The sequence below is a fragment of the Emericellopsis cladophorae genome (genome assembly GCF_022114955.1).
Source record: "Emericellopsis cladophorae strain MUM 19.33 chromosome Unknown NODE_8_length_656085_cov_119_647849, whole genome shotgun sequence".
Lineage (NCBI taxonomy): Eukaryota > Fungi > Ascomycota > Sordariomycetes > Hypocreales > Bionectriaceae > Emericellopsis > Emericellopsis cladophorae.
The window spans coordinates 493,935-518,176 of record NW_026250933.1 but is presented as its reverse complement, the minus strand read 5'-3'; the positions used below and the strand labels follow the sequence as shown (position 1 = coordinate 518,176).

General features: G+C 59.2%; 7 protein-coding genes across 7 annotated transcripts; 3 read left to right on the top strand and 4 right to left on the bottom strand.

Moving 5' to 3' along the window:
* Positions 1 to 59: 59 nt before the first annotated feature.
* On the bottom strand, positions 60 to 6,826 carry J7T54_004429 (uncharacterized protein; the record flags this gene model as incomplete). The annotated part of the gene is made up of 3 exons (XM_051504346.1): positions 60 to 113; positions 168 to 6,160; positions 6,220 to 6,826. 3 exons carry the CDS (start codon positions 6,824 to 6,826, stop codon positions 60 to 62), a joined length of 6,654 nt encoding a protein of 2,217 aa, XP_051364258.1.
* A 1,138-nt stretch (positions 6,827 to 7,964) lies between these two features.
* On the bottom strand, positions 7,965 to 9,409 carry J7T54_004428 (uncharacterized protein; the record flags this gene model as incomplete). Its single annotated transcript, XM_051504345.1, has 3 exons — positions 7,965 to 8,364; positions 8,417 to 9,044; positions 9,118 to 9,409. The coding sequence occupies 3 exons, from the start codon at positions 9,407 to 9,409 to the stop codon at positions 7,965 to 7,967; spliced, it is 1,320 nt and encodes a 439-aa protein (XP_051364257.1).
* Positions 9,410 to 10,973: 1,564 nt separating this feature from the next.
* Positions 10,974 to 12,588, bottom strand: J7T54_004427 (MFS transporter prlL; the record flags this gene model as incomplete). The annotated part of the gene is made up of 3 exons (XM_051504344.1): positions 10,974 to 11,318; positions 11,375 to 12,378; positions 12,435 to 12,588. The coding sequence occupies 3 exons, from the start codon at positions 12,586 to 12,588 to the stop codon at positions 10,974 to 10,976; spliced, it is 1,503 nt and encodes a 500-aa protein (XP_051364256.1).
* A 1,225-nt stretch (positions 12,589 to 13,813) lies between these two features.
* On the top strand, positions 13,814 to 15,122 carry J7T54_004426 (putative histidinol-phosphate aminotransferase protein; the record flags this gene model as incomplete). The annotated part of the gene is made up of 2 exons (XM_051504343.1): positions 13,814 to 13,887; positions 13,955 to 15,122. The coding sequence occupies 2 exons, from the start codon at positions 13,814 to 13,816 to the stop codon at positions 15,120 to 15,122; spliced, it is 1,242 nt and encodes a 413-aa protein (XP_051364255.1).
* Positions 15,123 to 15,207: 85 nt separating this feature from the next.
* Positions 15,208 to 16,653, bottom strand: J7T54_004425 (Mannan endo-1; the record flags this gene model as incomplete). Its single annotated transcript, XM_051504342.1, has 3 exons — positions 15,208 to 16,320; positions 16,397 to 16,476; positions 16,533 to 16,653. 3 exons carry the CDS (start codon positions 16,651 to 16,653, stop codon positions 15,208 to 15,210), a joined length of 1,314 nt encoding a protein of 437 aa, XP_051364254.1.
* Positions 16,654 to 18,641: 1,988 nt separating this feature from the next.
* On the top strand, positions 18,642 to 20,288 carry J7T54_004424 (uncharacterized protein; the record flags this gene model as incomplete). Its single annotated transcript, XM_051504340.1, has 3 exons — positions 18,642 to 19,597; positions 19,677 to 19,755; positions 19,959 to 20,288. The coding sequence occupies 3 exons, from the start codon at positions 18,642 to 18,644 to the stop codon at positions 20,286 to 20,288; spliced, it is 1,365 nt and encodes a 454-aa protein (XP_051364253.1).
* Positions 20,289 to 21,654: 1,366 nt separating this feature from the next.
* Positions 21,655 to 24,232, top strand: J7T54_004423 (uncharacterized protein; the record flags this gene model as incomplete). The annotated part of the gene is made up of 5 exons (XM_051504339.1): positions 21,655 to 21,903; positions 22,015 to 22,414; positions 22,479 to 22,515; positions 22,582 to 22,639; positions 23,450 to 24,232. The coding sequence occupies 5 exons, from the start codon at positions 21,655 to 21,657 to the stop codon at positions 24,230 to 24,232; spliced, it is 1,527 nt and encodes a 508-aa protein (XP_051364252.1).
* Between the last annotated feature and the right edge of the window lie 10 nt (positions 24,233 to 24,242).

Sequence of the window (24,242 nt, the reverse complement as noted above, 5' to 3'; positions counted from 1 at the left end):
TCCCTGCAGTATCCCAATCTTTGCCCTAAAACATTCCCATCATATCATATCATTCCAGTCTACGCCATGACGAGAGCCAACAAGGCCATGCGGCAGTATAGACCGTAGCGCATCTGCAAGGTCAGTTAGTGGCCGCTCAAAGAGTCAAAAGAAGGTAAAAAACTCACCTGTCTAAAGTACGCCGCGCGCTGGTCAAAGTCCACCTCCTCGGCCACCTCCTCGTTGCGCGGCAGCGGGTGCAGCACCACCATGGAGCTCTTGGCGTGCTTGAGCGCGGCATTGTCCACGCGGTAGGACCCCTTGACGCGCTCGTACTCCTCCTCGCTGGCGAACCGCTCGCGCTGCACGCGGGTGCAGTACAAGACGTCGCTCCGGGCCAGGATCTCGGGCGTCAGCGTCTCCGACTCGCTGATGAGCTGGTTGGACGACACGAGCTGCGCCCGCACGGTCTCGGGCAGCTCGAGGCCCTGGGGTGCGACGAGCTGCACCTTGGCGCCGTAGTGGCGGAGCAGGTAAATGAGCGAGTGCACCGGGCGCCCGTACTTGAGGTCGCCGACAAAGGTGATGTTCAGGTTCTGCACCGTGCCGAGCTCCTCGCGGATCGTGTACAGGTCGAGGAAGGCCTGCGTGGGGTGCTCCTTGCTGCCGTTGCCGCCGTTGATCACGGGCACGTGGCTGTACTTCTCGGCGGCCTCGACCGAGTTCTCCAGAGGGTGTCGCAGAACGATGGCGTCGGCGTACGAGCCCAGCGTGCGGAGTGTGTCCTTGAGAGACTCGCCCTTTTGCACGGAGGAGTGGGAGGTGGCCACGGGAATGACACGTCCTCCCAGGCGCTGCATGGCCGCGTCGAAGGAGGCAGAGGTGCGTGTCGACGGCTCGTAGAAGAGCGTGCTCAGCACGCGGCCGCGGAGGACGTCCAGGACACCCTCACGCTGAACACCGAGACGCATCTCCTGGGCGACGGTGAAGAGCTGGTGCAGGTCGGCTCGGGTGTACTGCTTCACGGACAGCACGTGGGAGTGCTTGAAGGCAGACGGCTGCGACAACGCCTGCTGGAGCGAGGAGCTGGGCGACAGCTGCAGCCTGGCAGGCAGCGAAAAGTCCTCCACAGGACGACGGGTGGGCGACATGGTCGCAGCATCGAGCAGGGTGTGCTGACGAGGTCGGGAGGGGCTCTCGGTGATCTGCGCGATCGAGGACGTCGTGGGCCTGACGGACGGCGACGTAGGAGGGGCCAGGTGCGCCGACATGTCCTTGCCGGTGGGCTGCATCGACAGGGACTCGCCATCCAGGCAGACAGTCTGGTCGTGGAAGGTGACACGCTTGACGGAGCCAAACATCTGGCGACCGTTAAAGGGCGACCAGGTGGCAGACTGGAAAGTATAAGGGCGGTCCACCTCGACCTCAATCGATGTGTTGACCTGCTCGTGGAGCTCAAAGATCTCCACGGGCTTCTGGTACAGACGCAGCTTGATGTCGTCAATGGTGAGTTTGCCCTGAGCCACAGAGGTGAGCAGCAGGGGAAGCGCCTCGGTGATGCCCATGGACGGGTCGCCCTTGTGGCCGCGCGAGGTCGCCAGATGGTAGGGCAGGCTGCCGATCGAGAAGACATCGATGCTGCTCATGTGCGCCCAGAGGGCCGCCTGGTCCTTGGCCGTTGGCAGGTGGTCAAAGTCGGGGTAGTCGTCCCGGTTCAGGTACAGCGAGTAGATGGAGACGTCGCAGGTCACCTTGAGTCCCTTCTCCTTGCTGAGCGCGATCAGGCGAATGTCGTCCTTGTTGGTGACCGAGCTGACATGGATGCGACGGTTGTGCAGGCTGGCCAGCAGCAGGATCGAGGCAAGGTCCGTCAACTTGGCGTCCGTCACAATGGGCTTGTGCGCGGGCCAGGCGTCAAAGTGCGCGGTGACGGCAGCCACCTTGCTGATGTTGCCCGACAGGTGGTTGAAGGGGATGAACAGCGAGCCCACCTCGCCCGAGACGGTGCTGATCTGCGACTCATTGTCCGAGGTGGCTGAGATGGACAGGTTGAAGTCGCTGAAGCCACCATTCCGGGCGTTCTGTTGCGCCGTCTTGAGCGAGATGGCGTCGGTGATCGAGCCGTCGGCGCCCATGGGCATGACCCTAATCATGCTGAAGCCCGAGGAAATGGAGCTCTTGGTGACGGTCTGCACGTCTTCGCTGCCCGGGGTCACAATGCCGGGGATGAAGGCCGCGACGTTGATCAAGCCGGGGAGGACCACGGTGCGGTGGCTAGTCTGGTAGTCGCGCTTCGACACCTCGAGCTCGAACTGGCGGGCAATGGCCTCAACGAGGATCTTGGCGTTCTTCACGTTGGTTACCAGAGGGATCTGGTAGTCGACGGCCATACGACGCGTCTGGTACCCCTTGCTCATATAGTTGGCCGGACGGCGGTACTTGTTGTTGGAGGGCAGGTTGATGTACAGATCAATCCTGTTCTTGGCCAAGTGCTGCGTCAGCGAGAACTCGGAGTTGCGGTCCTCGTCGCTGCCCAGGACCTCGAGGTACTGGACCGGGATGCCATACTCCTGCAGGAAATCAGCCGTGCCCGAGGTGGCAAACAACTTGTAGCCAATCTTCTGGAGCTTCTGCACCGAAGGCAGCATCTCCTTCTTGTCCTTGTAGGAACCAATGGAGAGCAGAATGTTGGCCTTGGGGATCTTGAAGCCCGTCGAGAGGAGGGCCTTGAGGTAGGCCTCGTTCTTGTCCACACCGAAGCAAGCCACCTCGCCAGTGGAGGCCATCTCGACACCGAGAACGGGGTCGGCACCAGCCAGACGCGAGAAGGAGAACTGCGGCACCTTGACACCGACGCAGTTGGGGGCCAAGTCGGTGGGCGGGTACGCCTCAAAGGGCTGGTCCATGATGGCCTTGGTAGCCATCTCGATCAGGTCAACACCCATGACCTTGGACACAAAGGGGAAAGAGCGCGAAGCGCGGACGTTGCACTCGATGACCTTGATGTCATTGTCCTTGGCGATGAACTGAATGTTGAAGGGGCCGGTGACATTGAGAGCAGCACCGATCTTGCTGGTCGCTTCCTCGATGCGTCGGATGGTGGTAGGCTCGAGATCCTGGGGAGGCAGAATGAGAGTCGCATCACCAGAGTGGACACCGGCATTCTCGACGTGCTCGGAGATAAAGTGACCAATCATCTTGCCGTCCTTTGCCACGGCATCCATCTCAATCTCCTTGGCGTTCTCAATGTACTTGGTGATGACGACGGGGTGCTCGCGGGAGACCTCGGCGGCCTGCTCGAGGTAGCTCTTGAGATCCTTCTCGGAGTAGACCGTGTTCATGGCGGCACCCGAGAGCACGTACGAGGGGCGGACCAGCACGGGGTAGGTGACCTTTTGGCAGAACGCCTGGGCCTCCTCGAAACTGGTGAGCTCCTTCCACGTAGGCTGGTCAACATCAATGCGATCCAACATGCGGGAGAACTTGTAACGGTTCTCGGCATTGTCAATCATCTCGGGGGAGGTGCCGAGAACCTTGACGCCAGCGCGGTGCAGCGGCAAGGCAATGTTGTTGGGCGTCTGGCCACCCATGGCACCCAGGACACCGCTGGCGTTCTCGAGCTGGTAGATATCAAGGACCGTCTCGAGGTTGATGTTCTCAAAGTAGAGCTTGTCGGCCTCGTCGTAGTCGGTGGACACGGTCTCGGGGTTGTAGTTGACCATGACGGTCTTGAAGCCCGTGGCGCGGAGGGTGCGGATGGCACGAACAGAGCACCAGTCGAACTCGACGGACGAGCCGATACGGTAGACACCAGAGCCGAGGACCATGACGCCGTGGTCCTCAAAGTCGACATCGCTCTCTGAGGCGTTGTACGTCAGGTACAAGTAGTTGGTGAAGGCGGGGAACTCGGCGGCCACAGTGTCAATCTGCTTGACAAAAGGGTGGATGCCAGCCTCGAGCCTGAGTCGGCGGACGGCAATCTCGTTTGAGTTCCAGAACTTGGCGAGCTGGCGGTCCGAGAAACCGAGTCGCTTGGCCTGCAGGAGGATGTGAGGCGACTGGACAATGTCGCTGGTTGTGTAGTTGCCCATCTCCTTGCCAAAGTTACTCAAGCCCTTGAGCTTGCGAAGGAACCACTTGTCGATCTTGGTCAGCTCCCAGATCTTGTCGACTGTGTAGCCCTCGTGCATGGCGTTGGCAATGGCGAAGAGACGCTGGTCAGAGGGTGTCTGCAGCTCATCATCGATCTTCATGAGGGCCTTGGTCTCGTTGAAACCAAGGTTGTGGAAGTCGATGGATCGAATCGCCTTCTGGATGGCTTCCTCAAAGGATCGACCAATGCTCATGACCTCGCCAACACTCTTCATGGAAGAGCCGAGCTGGGTGGAGACACGAGTGAACTTCTTCAAGTCCCAGCGAGGCATCTTGACGACGACGTAGTCGAGCGACGGCTCGAAGCAAGCGCACGTCTCCTTGGTGACGGAGTTCTTGATCTCCTTGAGGGGAATGCCGAGACCGAGCTTGGCGGCAATGAACGCCAGAGGGTAGCCCGTGGCCTTGGAGGCGAGCGCGGACGAGCGCGACAGACGAGCATTGACCTCGATGATGCAGTACTCCCGGGAGAAGGGGTTCAGCGCGTATTGAATGTTGCACTCACCGACAACGCCCAAGTGACGGATGACGTTGACGGCTGTCGTGCGCAGCATGTTGTAGTCTTCGTCAGATAGTGTCTGCGAGGGAGCGACAACGATGGAGTCGCCCGTGTGAATACCAAGAGGATCAAAGTTCTCCATGTTGCACACAGTGATGCAGTTGTCCTGCGCATCACGGACGACCTCGTACTCAATCTCCTTCCAGCCCTTCATACTGCGCTCGATGAGCACCTGAGGACTGGCGGCGAAGGCCTTGTTGCAGAGTTCGCGCAATTCGTCCTCGTCGTTGGCGAAGCCACTGCCCAGGCCACCAAGGGCATACGCAGCGCGGACGATGACGGGGAAGCCAATGTCCTTGACGCACTCCATGGCCTCGTCAATGTTGTTGGCCGAGGCAGACTTGGCGCATTTCTCGCCGATAGAGTCCATGCTGCGGGCAAACAGTTCACGATCCTCGGTGGTGATGATGGTGTCGATGGGGGTACCCAGGACCTTGACGCCGAGCGACTCGAACTCATCCTTGAGCTGGATGCCGACCTGGAGGGCCGTCTGACCACCAAAGGTCACGTAGATGGCGTCGGGGCGCTCGTACTGGATGACCTTGCGCACAAAGTCTGCGTTCACCGGCAAGAAGTAGACCTTGTCGGCCAAGCCCTTGGACGTCTGGATCGTGGCGATGTTGGGGTTGATGAGGACCGTGTAGATGTTCTCCTCCTTGAGCGCCTTGATGGCCTGGCTGCCGGAATAGTCAAATTCACCGGCCTGACCGATGCTGAGACCACCGCTGCCCAGGACAAGGACCTTCTTGGCGTGGACCTTGGGGTGCGCCGCCTCGTTCTCCTCAATCGTGCCGCCGGGGAAGCTGACAGGGGCGGACAGATGCTTGGGGTCGTTGGCACAGTTGACAATGGTGTTGATGAAGACGTCGAAGAGGTATTCGGTGTCGCGGGGGCCGGGGGTGCTCTCGGGGTGGAACTGGACACTGAAGTACGGCTTGTCGACGTGCATGATACCCTCGTTGCTGCCGTCGTTGGCGTTGACAAAGAGCTCCTTCCAGCCGGTGGGCAAGCTGGTGCCGTCAACCTCGAAACCGTGGTTCTGCGACGTGATGTGACATTTTCCAGTCACCATGCTCGTGCAGGGGATATTGTGGCCGCGGTTACCAAACTTCATCTTCTTGGTCTTGGCACCGGTCGCGCGCGCGAGCAGCTGGTGACCAAGGCAGATACCAAAGACGGGGGTCTTGTTCTTCTCCATGGCGGCGGCCATGTTTTTCACAGTAGTCTCGAGCACCGCCGGGTCGCCGGGCCCGTTGGAGACGAAGAGACCGTCGTACTCGTCACCAGCCTGCTTCACAATGTCGTGGTCCCAGGGGCAGACCAGCACCTCGACACCGCGCTTGAGGAAGCACCTCAGCTGGTTGTACTTCATACCGACATCAACACACAGAACACGGATGGTACGGCCGGAGGGGTGCTTGCGGGCCACGGATGGGGGTGGCTTGTACAGTTTGGGCGCCTTGATGGAGACTACGGAGAGCAATGAGCACGACAAGCTTCAATTTGGTCAATGGAGGGAGAGGACTCACCCTGTGCGACGAGGTTCTGCTCATTGGGGTTGACCCAGTCGACAGCCTCGAATGCGTCGAGCGAGGTGTGGCTCTTGCCGCCATGGACGGTGGCGGCGCCGTTGGGCTGGGGCGCGCTCTCGAGGCGCATCTTGCCGAGCATGCTGCCCTTTTGGCGGAGCTTCTTGGTGAGGGCGCGGGTGTCGACACCGTACATGGCGGGGACACCCTGCTCCTTGAGCCATTGGCCCAGGGAGGACTCGGCCAGGAAGTGTGAGTAGTCCTCGCCGCAGTAGGACGCGGTGACGAGACCAGCAATGTGGATCTGGGAGGACTCAAAATGCGCGGGCAGGTCGCCGAGCAGTTCGTCCATGGTCTCCCTGGACGGGACACCGTAGTTGCCGACCAGGGGGAAGGTGATGACGAGGATCTGGCCGCGGTACGAAGGGTCCGTGACGGACTCTGGATAGCCGACCATGCCGGTCTGGAAGACGAGCTCGCCAGCAATGCTCTTGTTGGCGCCGAAGCTGTAGCCCTGAAAGGTCGAGCCATCTTCCAGCTCGAGGCAGACGAAGCCGTCGTCGTCGGCGGTGCGGGCCACCGCAGGGGGCTTGAGCTGAACTGCCATGTCTGCAACGTCCAACTCCTCAACCAGATGCCACGACAACAACAGTTTAGGGTATGGATTGAAGGGTTGATCGTGGCACGCGATCAGTTGAGGAGGAGGAGGAGAGAAGAGAGGGCGAGAATCGGAGCAGCTGAAGGAAACTATTTTTTTTTTTTTTTCGCTCGCCTTGCAGCGGCAGCGGGATGTGGCCCCACCTCTCCAGGGCCGGCTGGCGCTGAGCCTGGACGCCACGGATGGGGGGCAGGCTAACCCAACGCGGGATGTCAAAGGTCAGGTCCAGTTCTGTCTGTCATAGTCATTCGTTGTGCTTGGAGTTTTCAGCCCGCAGCGGGCTTGCGAAAGCTTCCAGCAATGCTCCAAACTGCTCTGGCTGAAGCCTGCCGGTGAGTGAGGTTCTGAGTCTGGACCCCACCACGCTGGGGTCCCTAAAGTGTCCAGGCCCAGACGTCACACGCGTCATCGCAGTGTCCATGTCTTTGACTGTAGTCACAGACTGTCTACTACTGCTACTACTCAAAATAGACTGTCGGCTGTATTTGAGAGGGGACTGGAGGTTGCTGTATCCGTAGCCATTGGCGTTTCCGGCACAGAAACGCTCAAACTCTAAGGTAAGGTATGTTAGTTGGGGTTTTCCATTGACAGCCGATCATTGGCCAATGCCTTGGCCTGCGTGATCGCCAGCCTTCTGCCCCTCAGCAGGGCAGTGCCCCCCATCCATCCATTCGTCTGGCGTATGCGCTAACCGCATTGCCTCACCGACATCGATGGACCGCTTTGCTGGCCGCTGCATGCGCATCAGGACTCAGGTACCGTGCGTAAATCACCGGATGAGTCGACAAAGGCAATATCCTTGACAGTGGGGGTGCCAGACCGAGCAACAGTTATACGTAGCCTGTGAGCATTATGGCTGGAGGGCTACGTACACAGCATGATAAGAAGGGTTGCACCTTGAGGCACCGCAAAATGTCTATATTTTGGTAAAGAATCGCCATGCTAGACGCCGTTCATTCATAAATGTCCAAACCACGGCAGTCATGTATTCGATGTCGCCGTGGGGTATCCAACAAGCAAGCAAGCAGCCTCCAGTCTCCCAACGCCGCCGCCGCCCTCCCTATAATACAGACAAGCCAGACCAGTCTCACGACCCCATGCTGCTCGGATTGGGCGGGGCCGCCATGCTGGTCATCTGAGGTGTCTTCTGCGTCGTAGGGCTGGCCTGGTGGAAGCCTGGGTTCCCGGGCTTCTGCATCATTCCCGCCGGTCGTTGGCTCGGCTCCTTGTTGGGATCGACGCCTGGGTAGCAAGCCGCGAGGCGGGCGTACAGCTCCTTCATCGCCAGATCCCGCTCTTCCCGGTCGGTCACGGGGTCCAGCTTGAGGTCGCTCCCTTCGGGCACAATCGGCTGCGCCCTGAGTTTGATGGAGAGTGTCAATTTCGGGGCTGTCAAGTAGACGGGATGTGGCGGCAGCTTGGTGTCTGGTTTACGATCGGCCATGGCCGCCATGTAAGACAGATTCGCCTGGAGTCGCCTCATGCACCTTTAAGCCCGTCAGTACACACATACGTCTTAGTCAAGCTGGGGCGCCTTACTGAATGTAGTCGTTCTGCAGTCCCAGTTCCTCCTCTGTCTGCTTGCGCTCAGGGGTCAATTTTCCCGCCGCCGCCAGCTCCTTTTTAATCTCTTGCTGCGAGGTCTGTATTTGTATTGACTCATACAGCAGCTCGTGGTTGATGTCGAGTAGCAGCGCAAACCTCTCCTTGTCCCGCGCTTCGGTCCCCGGACTCATGGGAGTCGAGCTGGGCGCCGCCACAGCCTGGGCTGCCCCTTGATTCTGCGCAAATGTCGGCGTCCGGGGCGTCGAGGCTTGGTCGGCCGGTTGCTGCTGGAAGTTGGTCGGCGTCTGGCTCTGTGCGGGCGGCGGCGGCGGCGGCTGGAACTGGCCATGCGGCGTCGGCATCGCGTTCGTCGGGGTGCCCTGGGTAGAGCTGGACGGTCTCTGCGGCGTGGACACCTGGCTGACGCCGGGATGGTTCGCCTGTTGCTGGGCCAGTCTTTGCTGCTGCATCATCTGCGGTGTCTGCTGCATGCCAGGCTGCTGCATCTGGAAGCCCTGCATGCCGCCTGCGCCCATCATGAAGTTGTTGGCCGCAAAGTTTGGGGGGTTCACCTGGACCTGGTTGTATGGCGATCCGCCAAACTGCTGCTGATAACCTGCCACTGGGCGCCCCCTCCCGTCAGCATGGAACAAGGAAAGCGAGCCTGATGCGCCGTGGCACGACGAAGCACTTACTCTGTCCATTGGCGGCCATCTGCTGCATCCCGGGGTTCTGCATCATGCCGCCCGGCATCATCTGAGGATTGCCACCAGGAAACGCGCCCTGGGAGTTCATCCCAGCGAACTGCTGCTGCTGCTGGTTGTACATCATCTGCTGTGGCTGCTGTGGTTGCGGCTGCTGCGGTTGGCCCTGTTGTTGACCCTGCTGTTGCGCCTGTTGTTGTTGCTGCTGCTGCTGCTGCTGCGGTGCGGCGTTGTTGAAGTTGCCTGCGCCGGCATTGCCAAAGCCATAGCCGCCCGAGTACATGGCTGGCTCGCAAACGTGTTATGCAGGGAGGGCAAGGCGCTTTCGCTTGTTTGGTGGGACGGGCTGGGAGCGCTGATCGCAGGATTCGAGGTCAATCGCCCAGGCGTGGTCTCGCAAGTCGTCGATGGTGCCGATTCTTTTGTTTGCGCAATATGGTGGCTGCTCACCCCGCGTCGCTGTCGCACTTTATGATCACGTCGCGCCCTGAAGGATGCGTGCGGAAAACGTGCACAGGAACACTGCCGGCTCGGGGACTCGCTGCGTATCGCGTGCTGGACTTTGAGTGATGTAGATCTTCAACCTGGAGATGCGATCTCAACAACAACCTTCGGAGTCGTATAAGGGAGGTTTTTGGCGAAATAGTCAAGTCGTCCCGAGACGCGAGGGTGGTGTTTAGCGGCTGGGAGGGTGGCTTGGCGGTCGAGCGACGGCTTGATATACGAACACGTGATCGACGCGACCCTTACCTGAGGAAGGCGACAGGCTGGTGGGGTTAAATTGGCAGAGAGGGACAAGATTGAACATCAACGGAGATACAACATGAATGCCACCCAATGCCTGGTTCTGCAAATTCTGCAAAGAACTTGAGAGCTGCTGGCTGAAAATCGAAATGTGTCGAGCAAGGCCGCCCACCTGTCCTGTCCTGTCCTGTTTTGTCCGATCCTGCGCCAGGTGGATCGGGCGGACCGGAGCGAAGCTGGCTTGAGGCTTGACCAGCTGCAGCCTGCAGATGCAGCTGATCGGGACGAGGAGCTCAGGTACGAATTAATTACGACTGGACACACTCGATACTGGTCCGATACTCACAGGCGAGGCTGTACATCATCAGTGTTCTGTCACACTACACCTCGTCCACAGCGACTGCATGGTATGTATCCGTCCGCAACGCAGTGGCTTAGGCCAAGTCCACGGCTCCTCTTTCTACTCTACGGATACTCGTCGCTCCGACTCAGGGCATTTATTACTACTACAGCTTGTCTCTGCAGCCCCGCAGTTGTTGCAGCGCCGATCGCATGCTTCCAGCACCTGGAGAAGCGGGCAATGCGCACCAGCTCGCAGACATCCAACTCAAAGACTCACACCGGCTGCGAGAACCTTTGGCGTCCGGGCTGGACGACTCGAGTCTGCGAGGGCTCCTGCATGAGCGGTCGATGTCTCTGGAGTGTATTGTTTCATGTGGCCTACGCACATGCACCGAAGCCACCTACGAGGGATCACACATTGTGGCCATCGCGGCGTGACCGACACGTCTGTTGATCATCGTCGGATCTGGCACTTCCTGTAGAAGAGGTACACACTACGTATGTGACGTGGCCAACACCACTATTGAGCATCGGCAACCTGGAATCTTGAGAGTGTGTCCATGGCTGCCTAGTTGTGGGAGTCCTTTATTCTCAGGACCGTATGCCATACTCCGATGTACCATGAGGCTTGAACAGTACCAGGGACCCTCAGCGACAATCCCCAAACAACAGAAACCGGAGTGCAGTTCACATAACATCGTCACAAGGCATGTCAAGCTTGACAACACATCTCTCCCATTGATTTCGCAGCCCCCAGTCGATTAGATATCCTCGCCCTCCACCTTCTTCGAGATCCCCATGGCCCTGTTCATCACCTCGTTGGGATCGGTGCCGGCCGTGGCATCGAGGACCTCCAGGTTGCCCTCGGCATCTCTCCCGCCCGTCCTGTACCCCGAGTGGCTGCCAAAGGCGTACCACGTGTAAATGGTCGTGAGCGCGGTGACGGTCAAAAAGGCGAAGATGGTCCAGTTGCCCATGCTGTACATGGGGGACTGGTAGCTGGGGAAGAGAAACGGCGCGGTGATGCCGCCCGTGTTGGAGATGGCGATCATGCCGCCCGTCGCCAGCGCGGTCGCGGTCGATCCCTGCACGGTGGCCGTCCTGTGCTGTGGGGATTGTCTTAGTACGGGCTGATAATAGGGGCAGGAAGAAGCTTGCTTACCGCGACAAATGGCAGGACAGCCGCGTTGGTGCACGCGATCATGCAGAGCGCGGCGTAGCGGGCGCCCCAGTGCCGCACGACGGCGAGGAGGAGGTAGCCCGTGGCGACAAAGGCGCAGGCCCCGATCACATGGCGGGAGCGCTCCTTGGTCCTGTCGCTGTGCAGGCAGTTGCCGATAATGACAATCATGGCGAACACGTTGGGGGGCACGGTGAGCAGCTGGGCGTCGTGGCCCTCGAAGCCGAGGGAGGCGACGATGGTGGGGGCGAAGTAGCCAAAGGCGTTGAGGGAGTTGGCCATGAGGAAGTACTGGGCGGCAAAGACCCAGAAGAAGGGGTCGGCCACGGTCTTTTTGGCAATGGCCGTGTCCCAGTGCTTGTCGCCCATGGAGGGCGCGTAGGGGCCGAGGCGCTTGACGGCAAAGGCGCGCTCGTGGGGCGTCAGCCAGGCGGCGGTCTGGGGATAGTCGGGCAGCCAGAACCAGACCATGACGCCGACGAGGACGGCGGGGATGCCCTCGAGGATGAAGAGCCAGCGCCAGCCGGACAGGCCGGCCTTGCCGTTGAGGAAGGAGATGGCGGTGGCGAGCAGGCCGCCAAAGGCGCCGGCGACGGCGATGGAGGAGGCGAAGATGGCCATGCGGGTGGCGCGCTCCTCGGGCTTGTACCAGAAGCAGAGGTACATCATGATGCCGGGGAAGAAGCCGGCCTCGGCGAGGCCGAGGAGGAGGCGGACGGTGAGCAGGCCGCCGTAGGTGGACACGGCGGCGGTGCAGATGGTGATGATGCCCCAGGAGACCATGATGCGGGAGATCCAGCGGCTGGGGGAGAAGTACTTGAGGAGGATGTTGGAGGGGAACTCCATGAGGACGTAGGGGACAAAGAAGAGGGCGACCGCGATGTTGTAGCGCTGGCCCGTCAGGTTCAACTGCGTGATGATGTTGTCCTCGGGCGTGTCATTGTTGAGAGTGCGGGCGTTGCCCAGGTTGACTCTGTCGAGGTAGTCTGTTGGTCTGCTGTTAGAATACTCGGACGCCGCATTGGACGGGCGTGGTGCGCACTCAGCAGGTAGGTGACGCAGATCCAGGGCAGGATGCGCAGATCTTGCTTGCGGACGATGCGCCGCTCCATGTCCCTGTCGGCGAGGTCGACCGTCTCCAGGCCGGGCACGTCGAGCGACGGCGCGGTGGAGATGAGGAACTTCCAGCTGACCATGTTCTTGTGGTGTCTGGTTTGAAGATGCTACAGACTTGATGCACACGGCACAGCGCTGGAGTGTGCCAGCCTGCCTCTTCTTATAGTCTGCATCTCTGCCTCACACGGCCCGTGTACACGAAGACGATCCATCCTCGGGACTGTGATGCGGATTGGGGTACTCGTCCGGCCATACCGTACCCTCTCGAGCAATGTTCCTCGCCATACGGAGATCCGTCCAGCGTCCTTATCTCGCAGCTACAGTAGTTCGCAGTCCAGCTGCTGGTAGCGAGCCAATCAACCAAAGGCGGATCAAGTGCCGACGAGGGTGCCGCACTGCCGCGCGTGCTGTCAACGTCGGACGGATCGCCGAGCGGCGGGTCCTCTCCATCGTGTCCAAGGGACCAGGAGTCCAGGACCCCAAATTGGAGTCGATGCGAGATAGGCATTTTATAATCTCGTGCGTCGTAGTTCGTACGGAGGAGCCTGGGCTAACTGAGCGCTGATGCATGTCGTCTTTGCGTGCTCACGTAAAAGCGTTGGTCATATCACTGTCGTGCTGGCGTCGATGCGCGGCCTCGGATTCAGGGGTCAATTTTTATCCAAGTCGGATACATACGGCGTGGTCTTTCTCTTGACTCTTGCAACTCGAGCTTGAGACGCTACACAGAGTTAATACTCCCCATGGGTATTTGCGACAAGCATGTCACTGTTGCCCAGGGAAAGGAGAGTCCTCAACTCCTCAAGTGAGCGGCATGCGCAGACCGGCCATCGCGGTATGTCCGACATCGGCCGCTGTGTGGAGGGCTCTGGCAGGACGTGAAGGCACATAATCGCGTCTCGGCCACCAGAAATGAGTCCGCTGTGACAGCATTCGGCGAGACAATGCAGACGCCGTCAGAATGAGTCTGGCGATTGCGTGCAAGGGCCTCTTCTCGCCGAGTTCTCAGATGACTGCAGTCAGTGGACTCCTGGAACTAGCGTGACGACCCTGTAGCTTCCGGTGCCGGCCACCCCCCCGCCAGGCACCAGCCGAGAATATGTGAACCCCACCAAATGATGGCAGAGTCACCGACCCCACCACGAATTCGGAGTGACCACGATTCGGAGTGACCACGAATGCTCATTGTCCGTCTTCACCAACGCGACATCACGACCGTAAGAACCCGTCTCACCAAGGACCGCCAGAGAACAGCTCCCACCTCCCCAGGTCAATTGACCTGCCCCTGCAGACGCCGCCACCACCATGTCGCCCTTCAACCTCGAGACCTGCGCCCGCCCCAACATCCTCGCCCTCCAGCCCTATCGCTGCGCGCGCGAGTCCGTCTCCCCTTGCCAACCACCCTCAGGGGCCTGCCATTCACCCAGCTAACATCCACGCGTGCAGTGACTACAAAGATGACGGCACCAACATCCTCCTCGACGCCAACGAAAACGCCTACGGCCCGTCCCTGCCAACCTCGTCCTCGTCCTCGCTCGTCTCCCTCGCTGGCCTGAACCGCTACCCCGACCCCCACCAGCACGATCTCAAGGCCCTCCTGTGCGCCCTGCGCAACACGCACGCTCACACGCCCAAGGCCATCGGCCCCGAGAACCTCTTTGTCGGTGTCGGCAGCGACGAGGCCATTGACGCCCTCCTCCGGGCCTTCTGCGTCCCCGGCCGGGACAAGTGCCTCGTCTGCCCGCCCACCTATGGCATGTACTCCGTCTCGGCCCAGGTCAACGACGTCGCCCTCGTCAAGGTGCCCCTTCTCCCCGCCCCGGGCTTCGGCCTCGACGTCGACGCCATCGCGCGCACCCTGACCGAGGACGCGCACGTCAAGCTCGCCTACCTCTGCTCGCCCGGCAATCCCACCGGCGCTCTGCTCGCCAAGGCCGACATTGAGACGCTGCTGCGCCACCCGACCTGGAACGGCGTCGTCGTCGTCGACGAGGCCTACATTGACTTTGCGCCCGAGGATGCCTCTCTCGCCGAGTGGGTCGCTGAGTGGCCCAACCTCGTTGTCATGCAGACACTCTCCAAGGCATTTGGCATGGCGGGTATCCGTCTCGGCGTCGCGTTCGCGAGCGAGCCCATTGCGCGCATTCTCAACAGCATGAAGGCCCCCTATAACATTGCCAACCCGTCCTCGGAGCTGGCGCAGGTGGCCGTCGGCCCGGAGGGTCTGGCCGTCATGCGGCGACACAGGGCCGAGATTGTGCGGCAGCGTGAGCGCCTCGTCGACGAGTTGCCGCGGATCGATGGCGTCGGACGGCTGCGCGGCGGCACGGCGAGCAACTTTTTGCTGTACGAGATGTTGGACGCCCAGGGCCGACCGGACAATGCGACGGCGCTCGCCGTGTATGAGCGTCTCGCGGAGAACCGCGGCGTCGTGGTCCGCTTCCGGGGCAAGGAGCACGGGTGTCTGGGCTGTCTGCGCATCACGATCGGCACGGAGGAGGAGGTGACGCGGTTCCTGGCGTCGATCAAGGGTGTCCTGGCCGAGGTCAGGGGGCAGACGCCGCAGGAGGGGGAGGAGGCCAAGGAGAAGGCCGCTAATGGGGTCATCGCATAGGCTACAAAGGGGGGGTTTCTATAGACAAGACGGACACGGCGTTTTGGGGTAGAACTTCTTTCATTTGCATCAATAGATTTATACACTACAACATATCGCGCCGGTACGGGTCCACGGGCGTCCACTCGACACCCCTCACCGTCTGGATGGCGTCGCCCCGCAGCGGCGGCGCCGCGTCCTCGATCAGCCACCCCTGAATCGTCTCGAGCGCTGTCATCTGCGGACCGAGCCCGACGTTGCCGTCGTGCCCGCCAACGTACCACTTCATCCCACAGCGGTGGCCATCCGCGCCGCCGGTGCATGTGGCGGCAGCGGCCATAGCCGAGGCCTTCATGTACCTCTCGATGGTGGGCCGGAGCGAGGGCAGCATCCAGGTGGCCTGCCACATGTTGCGGGCGAGGTAGGCTTTATGTGTCTCCATGTCGGCGTTGCACCTGTCCGCGGGCTCGCACATGCCCTCGTGGAGGATGTCGGTGGCGTTGCCGTACGGGTCGAAGAACAACTCAGCGCCGGCGAGGAGGTTGGTGGCGCGGTCGACCCAGCGGGGGTCGCCCGTGTGGTTGGCGAGGACGGCGGCGCCGTAGAGGTAGACGCCCGAGGTGTAGGTGTAGCTGGCGCGGTTGGGCTCGCGGCAGTCGCTGGCGGCGTCGACGCCGTCGTAGACGTGCCAGGTGTCGTGGTCGATGAGGCCCACGTCCCAGGACCAGTCCCAGGCGCGGTCAGCCCAGGCGAGGTAGGTGTCGTTGCCGGTGGCGCGGGCCATGCGGGCGGCGACCTGGAAGAAGCCGCCGTTGGTGATGGAGTTTTTGTAGTTCATGCCGTTGGGGTTGTCCGGGTAGATTTGCCAGGTGAGGCCGCCGCCGCAGTGGGTGGTGTTCCAGCGGGACTGGAGCGAGTTGAAGACGTTGGCGCCAATGGTGAGCCACGAGGGCTTGGTCGCGTCGGGCTGGGGGAAGTTGCGCTCGGCGGCCGCGAGCGCGGCGGAGCCCCAGAAGTAGAGGTCGTCGTTGCCCTCCTCGCTTGCGTGCTCCGGGGGCATAAAGTCGTGGTTGGGGCCGAGGTTGTAGGGTGACAGCAGGGCCTCGATGACCACGTCGTTGTAGCTCGGGTCCTTGGTGTAGTGGTAGTAGTCGAGGAGCGTGCCCCAGAGGGCGCCGGCTACCCACCAGTAGTACGGCTCCTGGAGATCACCGAGGGCCTGTTGCGTCGGTCAGTGTCGACTCTTGCGAGGGGTGTGATGGCCAGGGGCCAGGGCGCGGGTGAAGGTCACTTACCAATGGGTTGCTGGACGTGTTGCCATTGTAGTACGTCATGGCGTCGTGGGCAATGGTCGCGGCCACGTTGCGGATTGAGTCTGCGGACGCCGGTTAGACCGTCAAAGGAGCGTGGTGTCGGTGAGGATGAGCTTACAAGGAATGTCGAGGTTGAGATACTTGGGGGGAAGGACGCCATCGACAGCAGCGCCCCCAAGGCTGCCCACGAGGGTGATGAATTTTTCGAGATTCATCATCATGTCGAGGAATCCCTTCATACCAGTCGGTTTTCTTATACTTTCGTTCGGGTGAGAGAGGCTATCGTCCAGCGACAGGTGCGCGTCGCTTTCGACTGAGGGTGGGTGAGACTCGAGCGAACGGCAAAGTGCGACGCAAAGAAGATGAAATTATCTAGGAATGAAAAAGCAGTATCTAAACAGGATCAGAAGAGAAAGCGCCGGGCTGGGTGAGTGAAAGGTCAGCCACAGGTGAGGCCAAGAGGAAGGCCAAGAGGTGAGGCCAAGAGGTGGTGGTCGGACAGACAGCCATCATCTGACAGCACCAAGATCGCGGGCGGTGCTGGGTGTTATACGTGTGCCATGGCCCATCCACCGTTACACCATGGTGCAAGGTCGCCTGCAAGTCGGACAGCGCATTCAGCCGCCGTGAATAGATGGATGGATGGATGGATCATGGACCAGACGGTGACACGATGACCAGTCGGTGCGCTGCCTTGCCCTGCGCCATCTCGCCTTGTCTCTCGTTCTACGGATAGCGCCGAACAACCAGAAAAAGAGGCGCTTTGTTTGAGCGCGCGGCACCATGACGCAGCGGATTGAAGCACCAGCCAGGTATTGAGGAAGATCCGGGGAAAAGTAGGGCCAAGGGGGCCAAGACCCTAGGCCAGGAAAGGCCGCGCCGATTGATCAATTGGAGGAGACACCGAGAGAGTGTGAGGGGAGAGACATGGAAGCGGAGTTCGACCCCCGTCTGTCTGACGTTTCTATTCGCGAATCGTGTCCCTCGAAGGCGCTTGCATAAGACGCTCCAACTTGAAACTCGAAACGCAGCGTCATTGACTCCTTGTTCGAGCCGCTCAGTAACAAGGCCATGTCTATCAGAAAGGTCAAAACTATGTTCACATTTGGCTGGTTAACTGCGGGCAGTATGTTTTACGCTTATAATTTGTCCAAGCTCGTTCTACGCTGGATGCAAGCAAAATGCACAAAGCACCCGCTTTGTTTGTCCTTATCACGGACAGTATTGTGAGGCGTGGATAATAAAGCACGTTCATTTCAGCATCCCTTTGCGCTCTGAATGATTCCAAATCAAGTGTTTCTACACATGATCCTTTATGAGACATTTTTTGCGCTCAAAATAAATATACACAGATGGTATGCCGCACATGCGGTCGTGTCCCATTGCTTCTTTCTCTAGGGTAGTCTGTATGACAGGGGAGCGTTGCATCAGAACTCAGAACTGCAGCCAAGGATCACACAGCACGCAGAGACTTAAGTTTTGATATCATCAATAGTTGAAAGAGTTAGCTATAGAAAACCCCCCGCATTATTCAGCCATTGACTGCGGCAGATATTGTCGTTGCTTTTGAGAAGAAACACGAGCTCGCAGTTGTAGGCTCGCAGCTTCATCCCGTGTGGCAGGCATACATCAACAGGGACGCCGGCTATTAATCGTCATATCAACTGCCAATATCAATAAACCGAGTTGAGTTATCTCCTAAAGAGACCAACCGAAAGCATCTTTGCTGCTCTCCTTGGCTCAGTGGTTGCGCTGAGAAGCCATTCGCGGGTACAGGAAGGCCTGCTACACCACTGTGCTGACGGAGGTCTGGGCGGACATGGAGCGGGGCATAGTCGGCCGTGACCGGGAAGATGTGGATCCACCCGGCAGGGGGACGCCGGACCTACAGGAGGCCGGACTTCTCACGGACTTCTCACGGACTTCTTCGCACGGAGATAGACGACAGCGTCCGGAAATATCGCCAGAGTCCAGCGCTCCTAGTATCTGCTGGATTACCAACCAGAATACTAGGCAGTATTTCGCAGGCATTTTGATGGGTGTATTGACACATCACAACTACCGATTATTAAGTCCGGCCGCAAGGACAGTATCCTCCTCGACAGACCCTGGGCACGTCTAGTGCTATAAAATACCATGAGCGCCCCTCCAGACACGCCACAATCCAAGCCATCCCAAGCCATTTGGACAACTACAAACCATCATGCCTTTCCCCGACCACGCAGCCATGGGCGCCGCCTCCCTCCTCCCCACGCAGCCCCCTCTACCCGTCTTCACCGTCGTCCCCGTCACCATCCCCTACCCCGACCGCCCCGTCGACCTCCAGCTGCGCGTCTCGGCCCCGGTACTCCCCTCTGACACGGAGTCGCGACCCCTCCCCATTGTCATCCTCTCCCACGGCATGGGCCGCAGCAACTGGCTCAACTCGCTCGCTGGCTACGAGCCCCTCACCCACTACTGGGCCTCGCAGGGCTTCGTCGTCCTCCTACCCACCCACCTCGCTGCCGTCAGCCTGGGTCTGCCCCCGCCCGCTGCTGACAATGGCATGTTCTGGCAGGATCGCCCCGTCGAGATCAGCTTCCTCATCGACCACCTCGACACCCTCGAAAATCTTGTCCCTCAGCTCCGCGGCCGCCTGGACAAGGCCAACATCGCTCTTGCCGGCCACTCCCTCGGCGGCTTCACGGCCAGTCTCCTCCTCGGCGCGACGAATACGTCCCCCATCACGGGCACCACCGTCCGCGCCCACGACCCGCGCATCAAGGCGGGCGTCGTCCTCGGCGGCACGGGCCACGGGGGCGCCAGCCTGTCAGACAAGGGACGTACCATGGTTCCCTTTTACCACGTCGACTTTGGCACCATGCGGACGCCCGCGCTCATCATGGCCGGCGACGCGGATCTGAGCCCCCATCTCACCGACAGGGGACCCGACTGGCACTGGGACGGCTACACCCACGCACCCGGTCCCAAGGACCTGTTCAAGGTCCGTGGTGGTGGGCATGGCTTTGGCGGCGTGGCGGGCTGGTCGGCGGCCGAGACGGATGACGAGAGTCCCGAGCGTCTGGCTATTGTGCAGCGCGTCTCCTCTGCGTATCTGCGTACCGCGCTGTATGGCGACGACGCGTGGGCGCGGACGCTGCAGGTCGTCGAGGGGCATCCGGCGCTGGGCGCGACAGAGAGCAAGTAGGGGAGGGCCTGGTAGAACAGAACTAGCATTTCACCTAGATACCTGATCATTCAGCATTGTAGCCGCCCGTCCAAGCCCCCTCGTCACTGTCCGCCCTCAGCTGCGCATCTGCCCAACGAGACCCTTGGCCCTCTCGAGGCGCGTCTTGACCTCGGTGAGGTGTTTGCTAGGTCAGCACAGGTCTGGTGGTCAATGTTCATGTTTGCTGCGGTGGGGGCCACAATACGTAGCTGCGCGTCAGGGCCGTCGGTGCGTGCTTCTCGTAGAGGCAGGAAATGCCGGCGATACTTGAGACAGAGGTTGCACGTCGGCAGGTCACGGTTGCAACGGGCCTTGGGTCGCCGACACTCCTTGCAGGCCTGGTCCGACGTGCCCATCATGTCGAGCCGAGGGGCGGCGCTGTCATCATGCGACGATGAGCCCACCCATCGAGCGTTGGAGGACGACCGCCGCGACCGACGTTGCAAATCTGCCGCTGGCGTTCGGTGCTCTCCTGCGCCGATGCCGACTGGAGCTCGATACTATGCGCGCGGCTTGCCGTCTCCGCCACGGGCTGTGGGTCGCGGGACGGCCCGTGGCGCCGCGCCCGCTCCATCAACGAGGCGCCAGGAGAACGAGGCCCATCGGTCGGCCTCGCATGGTTTCGCCGTCTCCTCTATTCTCCAGCCTCTGCTCGCCGCCAACTAGCTGCAGAGGGGACAACATCAACTCATGCTTTCCATGGTTGTTGACGAGGCAGACGACACCGGCGTGTTCTTCCCCGACAACAACACCCCGCGAACCCCACTTGCATCCTACGATTCCTACTTGGCCAGGGCTTCGCTTGGCAAGAGGCAAAGCCAGGACAGGACGGCCCCCTAGTCCAGACAAAATACCAGGTTGATACTAGCCAGTAGCAACCACGAGTCATGGCGGAACAACTCGCCTCCAGCTGGTAGCTTCGCCTAGAATGGCCGTCTCAGCATCGATCCGAGCATTGTCCTCAGTGGATCAAGAGGTAGTCGCGCCTCGGATAGGGAGCTGCTTTGCTGTTTTCCTCTGCATGGTAGAACATCATTTGCATGGATAACTTCTTGCCATTCAAGTTGTTCGGAAAGTGGCACCAATCCTGAGACATGCTCTCAAAACGTTCGGGACCATAGTACTACCCTGGGCTTCGATTCCAGATCGATCGCGGCCTTTTCTTCCCTGGCAGCTTCTACCCCACGTCATGATCGATACCATCGGGCGGCTGTTCGTCATATAGCAGCCCAGGCTTCCAGTCCGCAAAAGGTCCAAAGGCAAGGCCAAGATCCGCTGGTCTTAGCTAGCTCCTCCAACTCACGATTGCCCGCTCACAATCGCAACCGAATCGTCCCAATCGCTACAACCCCTTTGCTACAGTGCCGTTAAACCCCTCAAGGCATGGCAAAAGTGCGGGTGCCGTCTGTTCCGAGGTGTCCACGTCCCTACTTCCAGCCTAATCGTTGATCCAGTACTCCAAAGTATATTGCTGCAGGCTCCTGATCCTTCACACTGTGACTCGCTAGCCAAGGCCTGCTATACCTATCAATCCATGTAAGTTACCAAGATGAGGTGTGGGAGCAATGTGAATGAGACTATGTCCATTGATGATACATGTAAGCGCCAAGATTACCACATACGCATTGCATCATTTCCAAGAGGTGCCAAGTCTATTATAGGTCTTGGTGAGATCCAAATGCCTTGCCAAGTCTGGTATCTTTTCTATAGCTTCCTTATCTCGCAACAACTACAAGGTGAATGAAGAAATGATCTACTCAAATATCGCCACGCATCTTTGGCAAACTTGGCGTTATCTCATCTTAGACGGTCTGACGCAATTTCGCCTAGTTTATACAAATGCAAGGTTGGCTAAATTGGAAGTGACGGCTACTTCAAGATTATAAAGTCCCCCAATGATCGCGTTCTAATTGGAGAGAAACCAGCTCACCAACAGATCGCAGCGCTCAATTTCAGAGACACTCCATAAGAAACGGTCTTGTTAACCACAAACGCCGTTATGCATTCATCTTTATTCCTCATCATTTCGGCCATGGCGTCACTCGTTTTTGGTGCTACCATTGAAGCTCGCCAACAAGACGGGCAAGTGTACTGTGATTCAAGAGACGACGAGCTCAACGTTGACGACTGCCGCGGTGCCGCCGAGATGATCAATACTGGATCAGGCTATTACAAGCAAATCGCTCAGTTTCGATACGGAAACTGTATCATCGATATCGTCAACCGGATCGGCTTTAGCGGTTCTATCGAAGGTCAACTCTACAAAGATTCCATTATGGAGGTCCTGGACACGTGTGGTGGCCCTGGCTATGTCTACCAGCGTGGGAACGAGGCAAGATATTCAATGGCACCTTTTAGCTCTGCAATTGATTACTAACATGCTTGTGTATAGGTGACGGTCTACCGCTGCGAGCTCTGCGCGTACGGTGTATGCGCTACATGCGATGATCCGGGTCAGGGCCCCCTGAAACGAGACGTTGCCGACATGGGACTTGAGCCATCCTCCGAATTGAACAAGAGACAGGACAGCCCTGAGCCGGGTCTGTCCTGCGGAGGCTGGAACCCCGCTGTCCACGCGGACAACTGCCGTGATGCTGCCAACGAGATCGAAGCCCAGGATGGCTATATCGCGCTCCCTTTCCGCGAAGTTGTTGCCGGCTGTACTATTGCTGTTGAGCAAAAGAAGCCCGATTTGGCTATTCTACGAAGCGGGCTCGCCGATATTCTTCGTCATGGGACTGACCTGTGTGATAACCAAGGGTGGATTGGCATGATTAGCGACACCCGGAACTGTAAGTCCCAATCCCCAATCATATATATTGATCATGTTCAAACGATCTCACCCTTTCTCTGTAGCTCTAGTTGATGTTTTCTACGGCAAAATCTGTGGCAGGTTTGGCTTCGGTACCGGTGGTTGCACGCCATAACATGGTGCATGAGGAAATTATGCCATTGATAGCGAACATACGCACGTCTCTCAGAACAAGGAAACATTTGATAATATCATCGGACTGCGAGTTTGTCATAAGAGTGGCGCACCATGGCCGATGAACTTGGTGGCCTAAATTACGCAGTTTCTTTTCATCATCAGGGCTGAATCTTGCCCATGACTTTATATACAACCGCATGCTATCGCAGAATAACAGAAGATAGCTATGCTATATCTATGGTGTATGCACCCTTGACATACCTCGTGCAACTTATAATTATGTCTTACCCGAGTAAAGTCTGTCGCTTATACGTCACAAGAAATTCGCATTCAGCAAGGGGCACAACAAGTGATAATCGTAATGCGGAGGTGATGATAATACTAATTGAGCAAGCCTGCGAAGCGGCTTGCGAATGTTTGATATATAAAATACAAGGAAGCTGCGCAGGCTTGCGTTATCACGGGAGAAGGTCCGGACTCCGCCCTACTAAATACCGTATAACGAAGGAGGTCGCTGCTTCTAGACTAGCTTTGCCTATTCTAGCCTAGAACTGCTACTACTCGTGCCGCGCCCACCACCTATGAGGTGGGGCGCGGCAGGAGTAGCGCAAGAATACCTTGCGGGAGACGGAAGAGAAAAAGGGTTGACGCTGACGTCTAATGTATTGACGTACCCTATACAATGACTCTACCATCAGGCATCACACCTCCAGCCTTCATTGAGCAGACGGGCGCGAGGACGTCGTGTTCCCCATTACCATGTCGAATATGATCACAATCTGATGCGCGTGAAGCCACCTTTAGTTGATGTGAACACTTTGCCATCCAAGTCGTGGGCATCTCTGTTCATTCTATCGTCAGTCTGTCGGATGCCATCATGGTCCGCGACGGAATCTAGAGTCCACGCGGCAAGACGGCCCCTGTCACGGGCGGATCACGCGGCAAGACGGCCCCTGTCACGGGCGGATCACGCGGCATCGGTCTCGAAGTCGTCCATGGCCTCCTCGAAGCCGACGCGTCCGTCGGGTTCACGTACTCAGCCACAACGCCGGACGAGATCGCCGCCCTGACCAAAGCCCCGTCGTCCGAGAATGGCGGCCGCCTCGTCAAAGCGTACCGGTGCAACGTGACGGACCGGGCCTCCGTCCACGCCGTCACGCAGCAGGCCGCGACGGACCTCGGCGATGGTGGTCTCGACATTGTTGTAGCGAACGCGGGCATCGCGGACCACGTTGCCACCGAGGACTGCCCCGAGGACAAGTTCCACCAGATGATGGACGTGAACATGGAAAAGAGGGGGGGCCCGTTGCTTTTGGACCGCGCAAGCGACGGCCCACGTCATGAAGGCACGCAACAAGACGCGCGGCGGCAGCATCATCTTCACGGCCAGCGTCAGCGGTCCACAGAGATGCTCGACGTGCATCCCAAGGCGTGGCGCGACAAGTGGTTCTCCATGATCCCCGGTGCGAGGCTTTGTTCGGCGCCCGAGCTCAAGGGGTCCCATGTCTACCTGGCGAGCGACGCGAGCAGCTACATGATGAAGGGCGAACCTGGTTGTGGATGGGGGATACGCGTTAACATGAAACTTCACATAGGAGGGCCAGGCCACGTGCGAAATGCAACGCCAATTTCATTCAATCTCGCGTCCCAAACGCCAGCCGGGTGGGGGTATACTTCATGATAAAAACTTG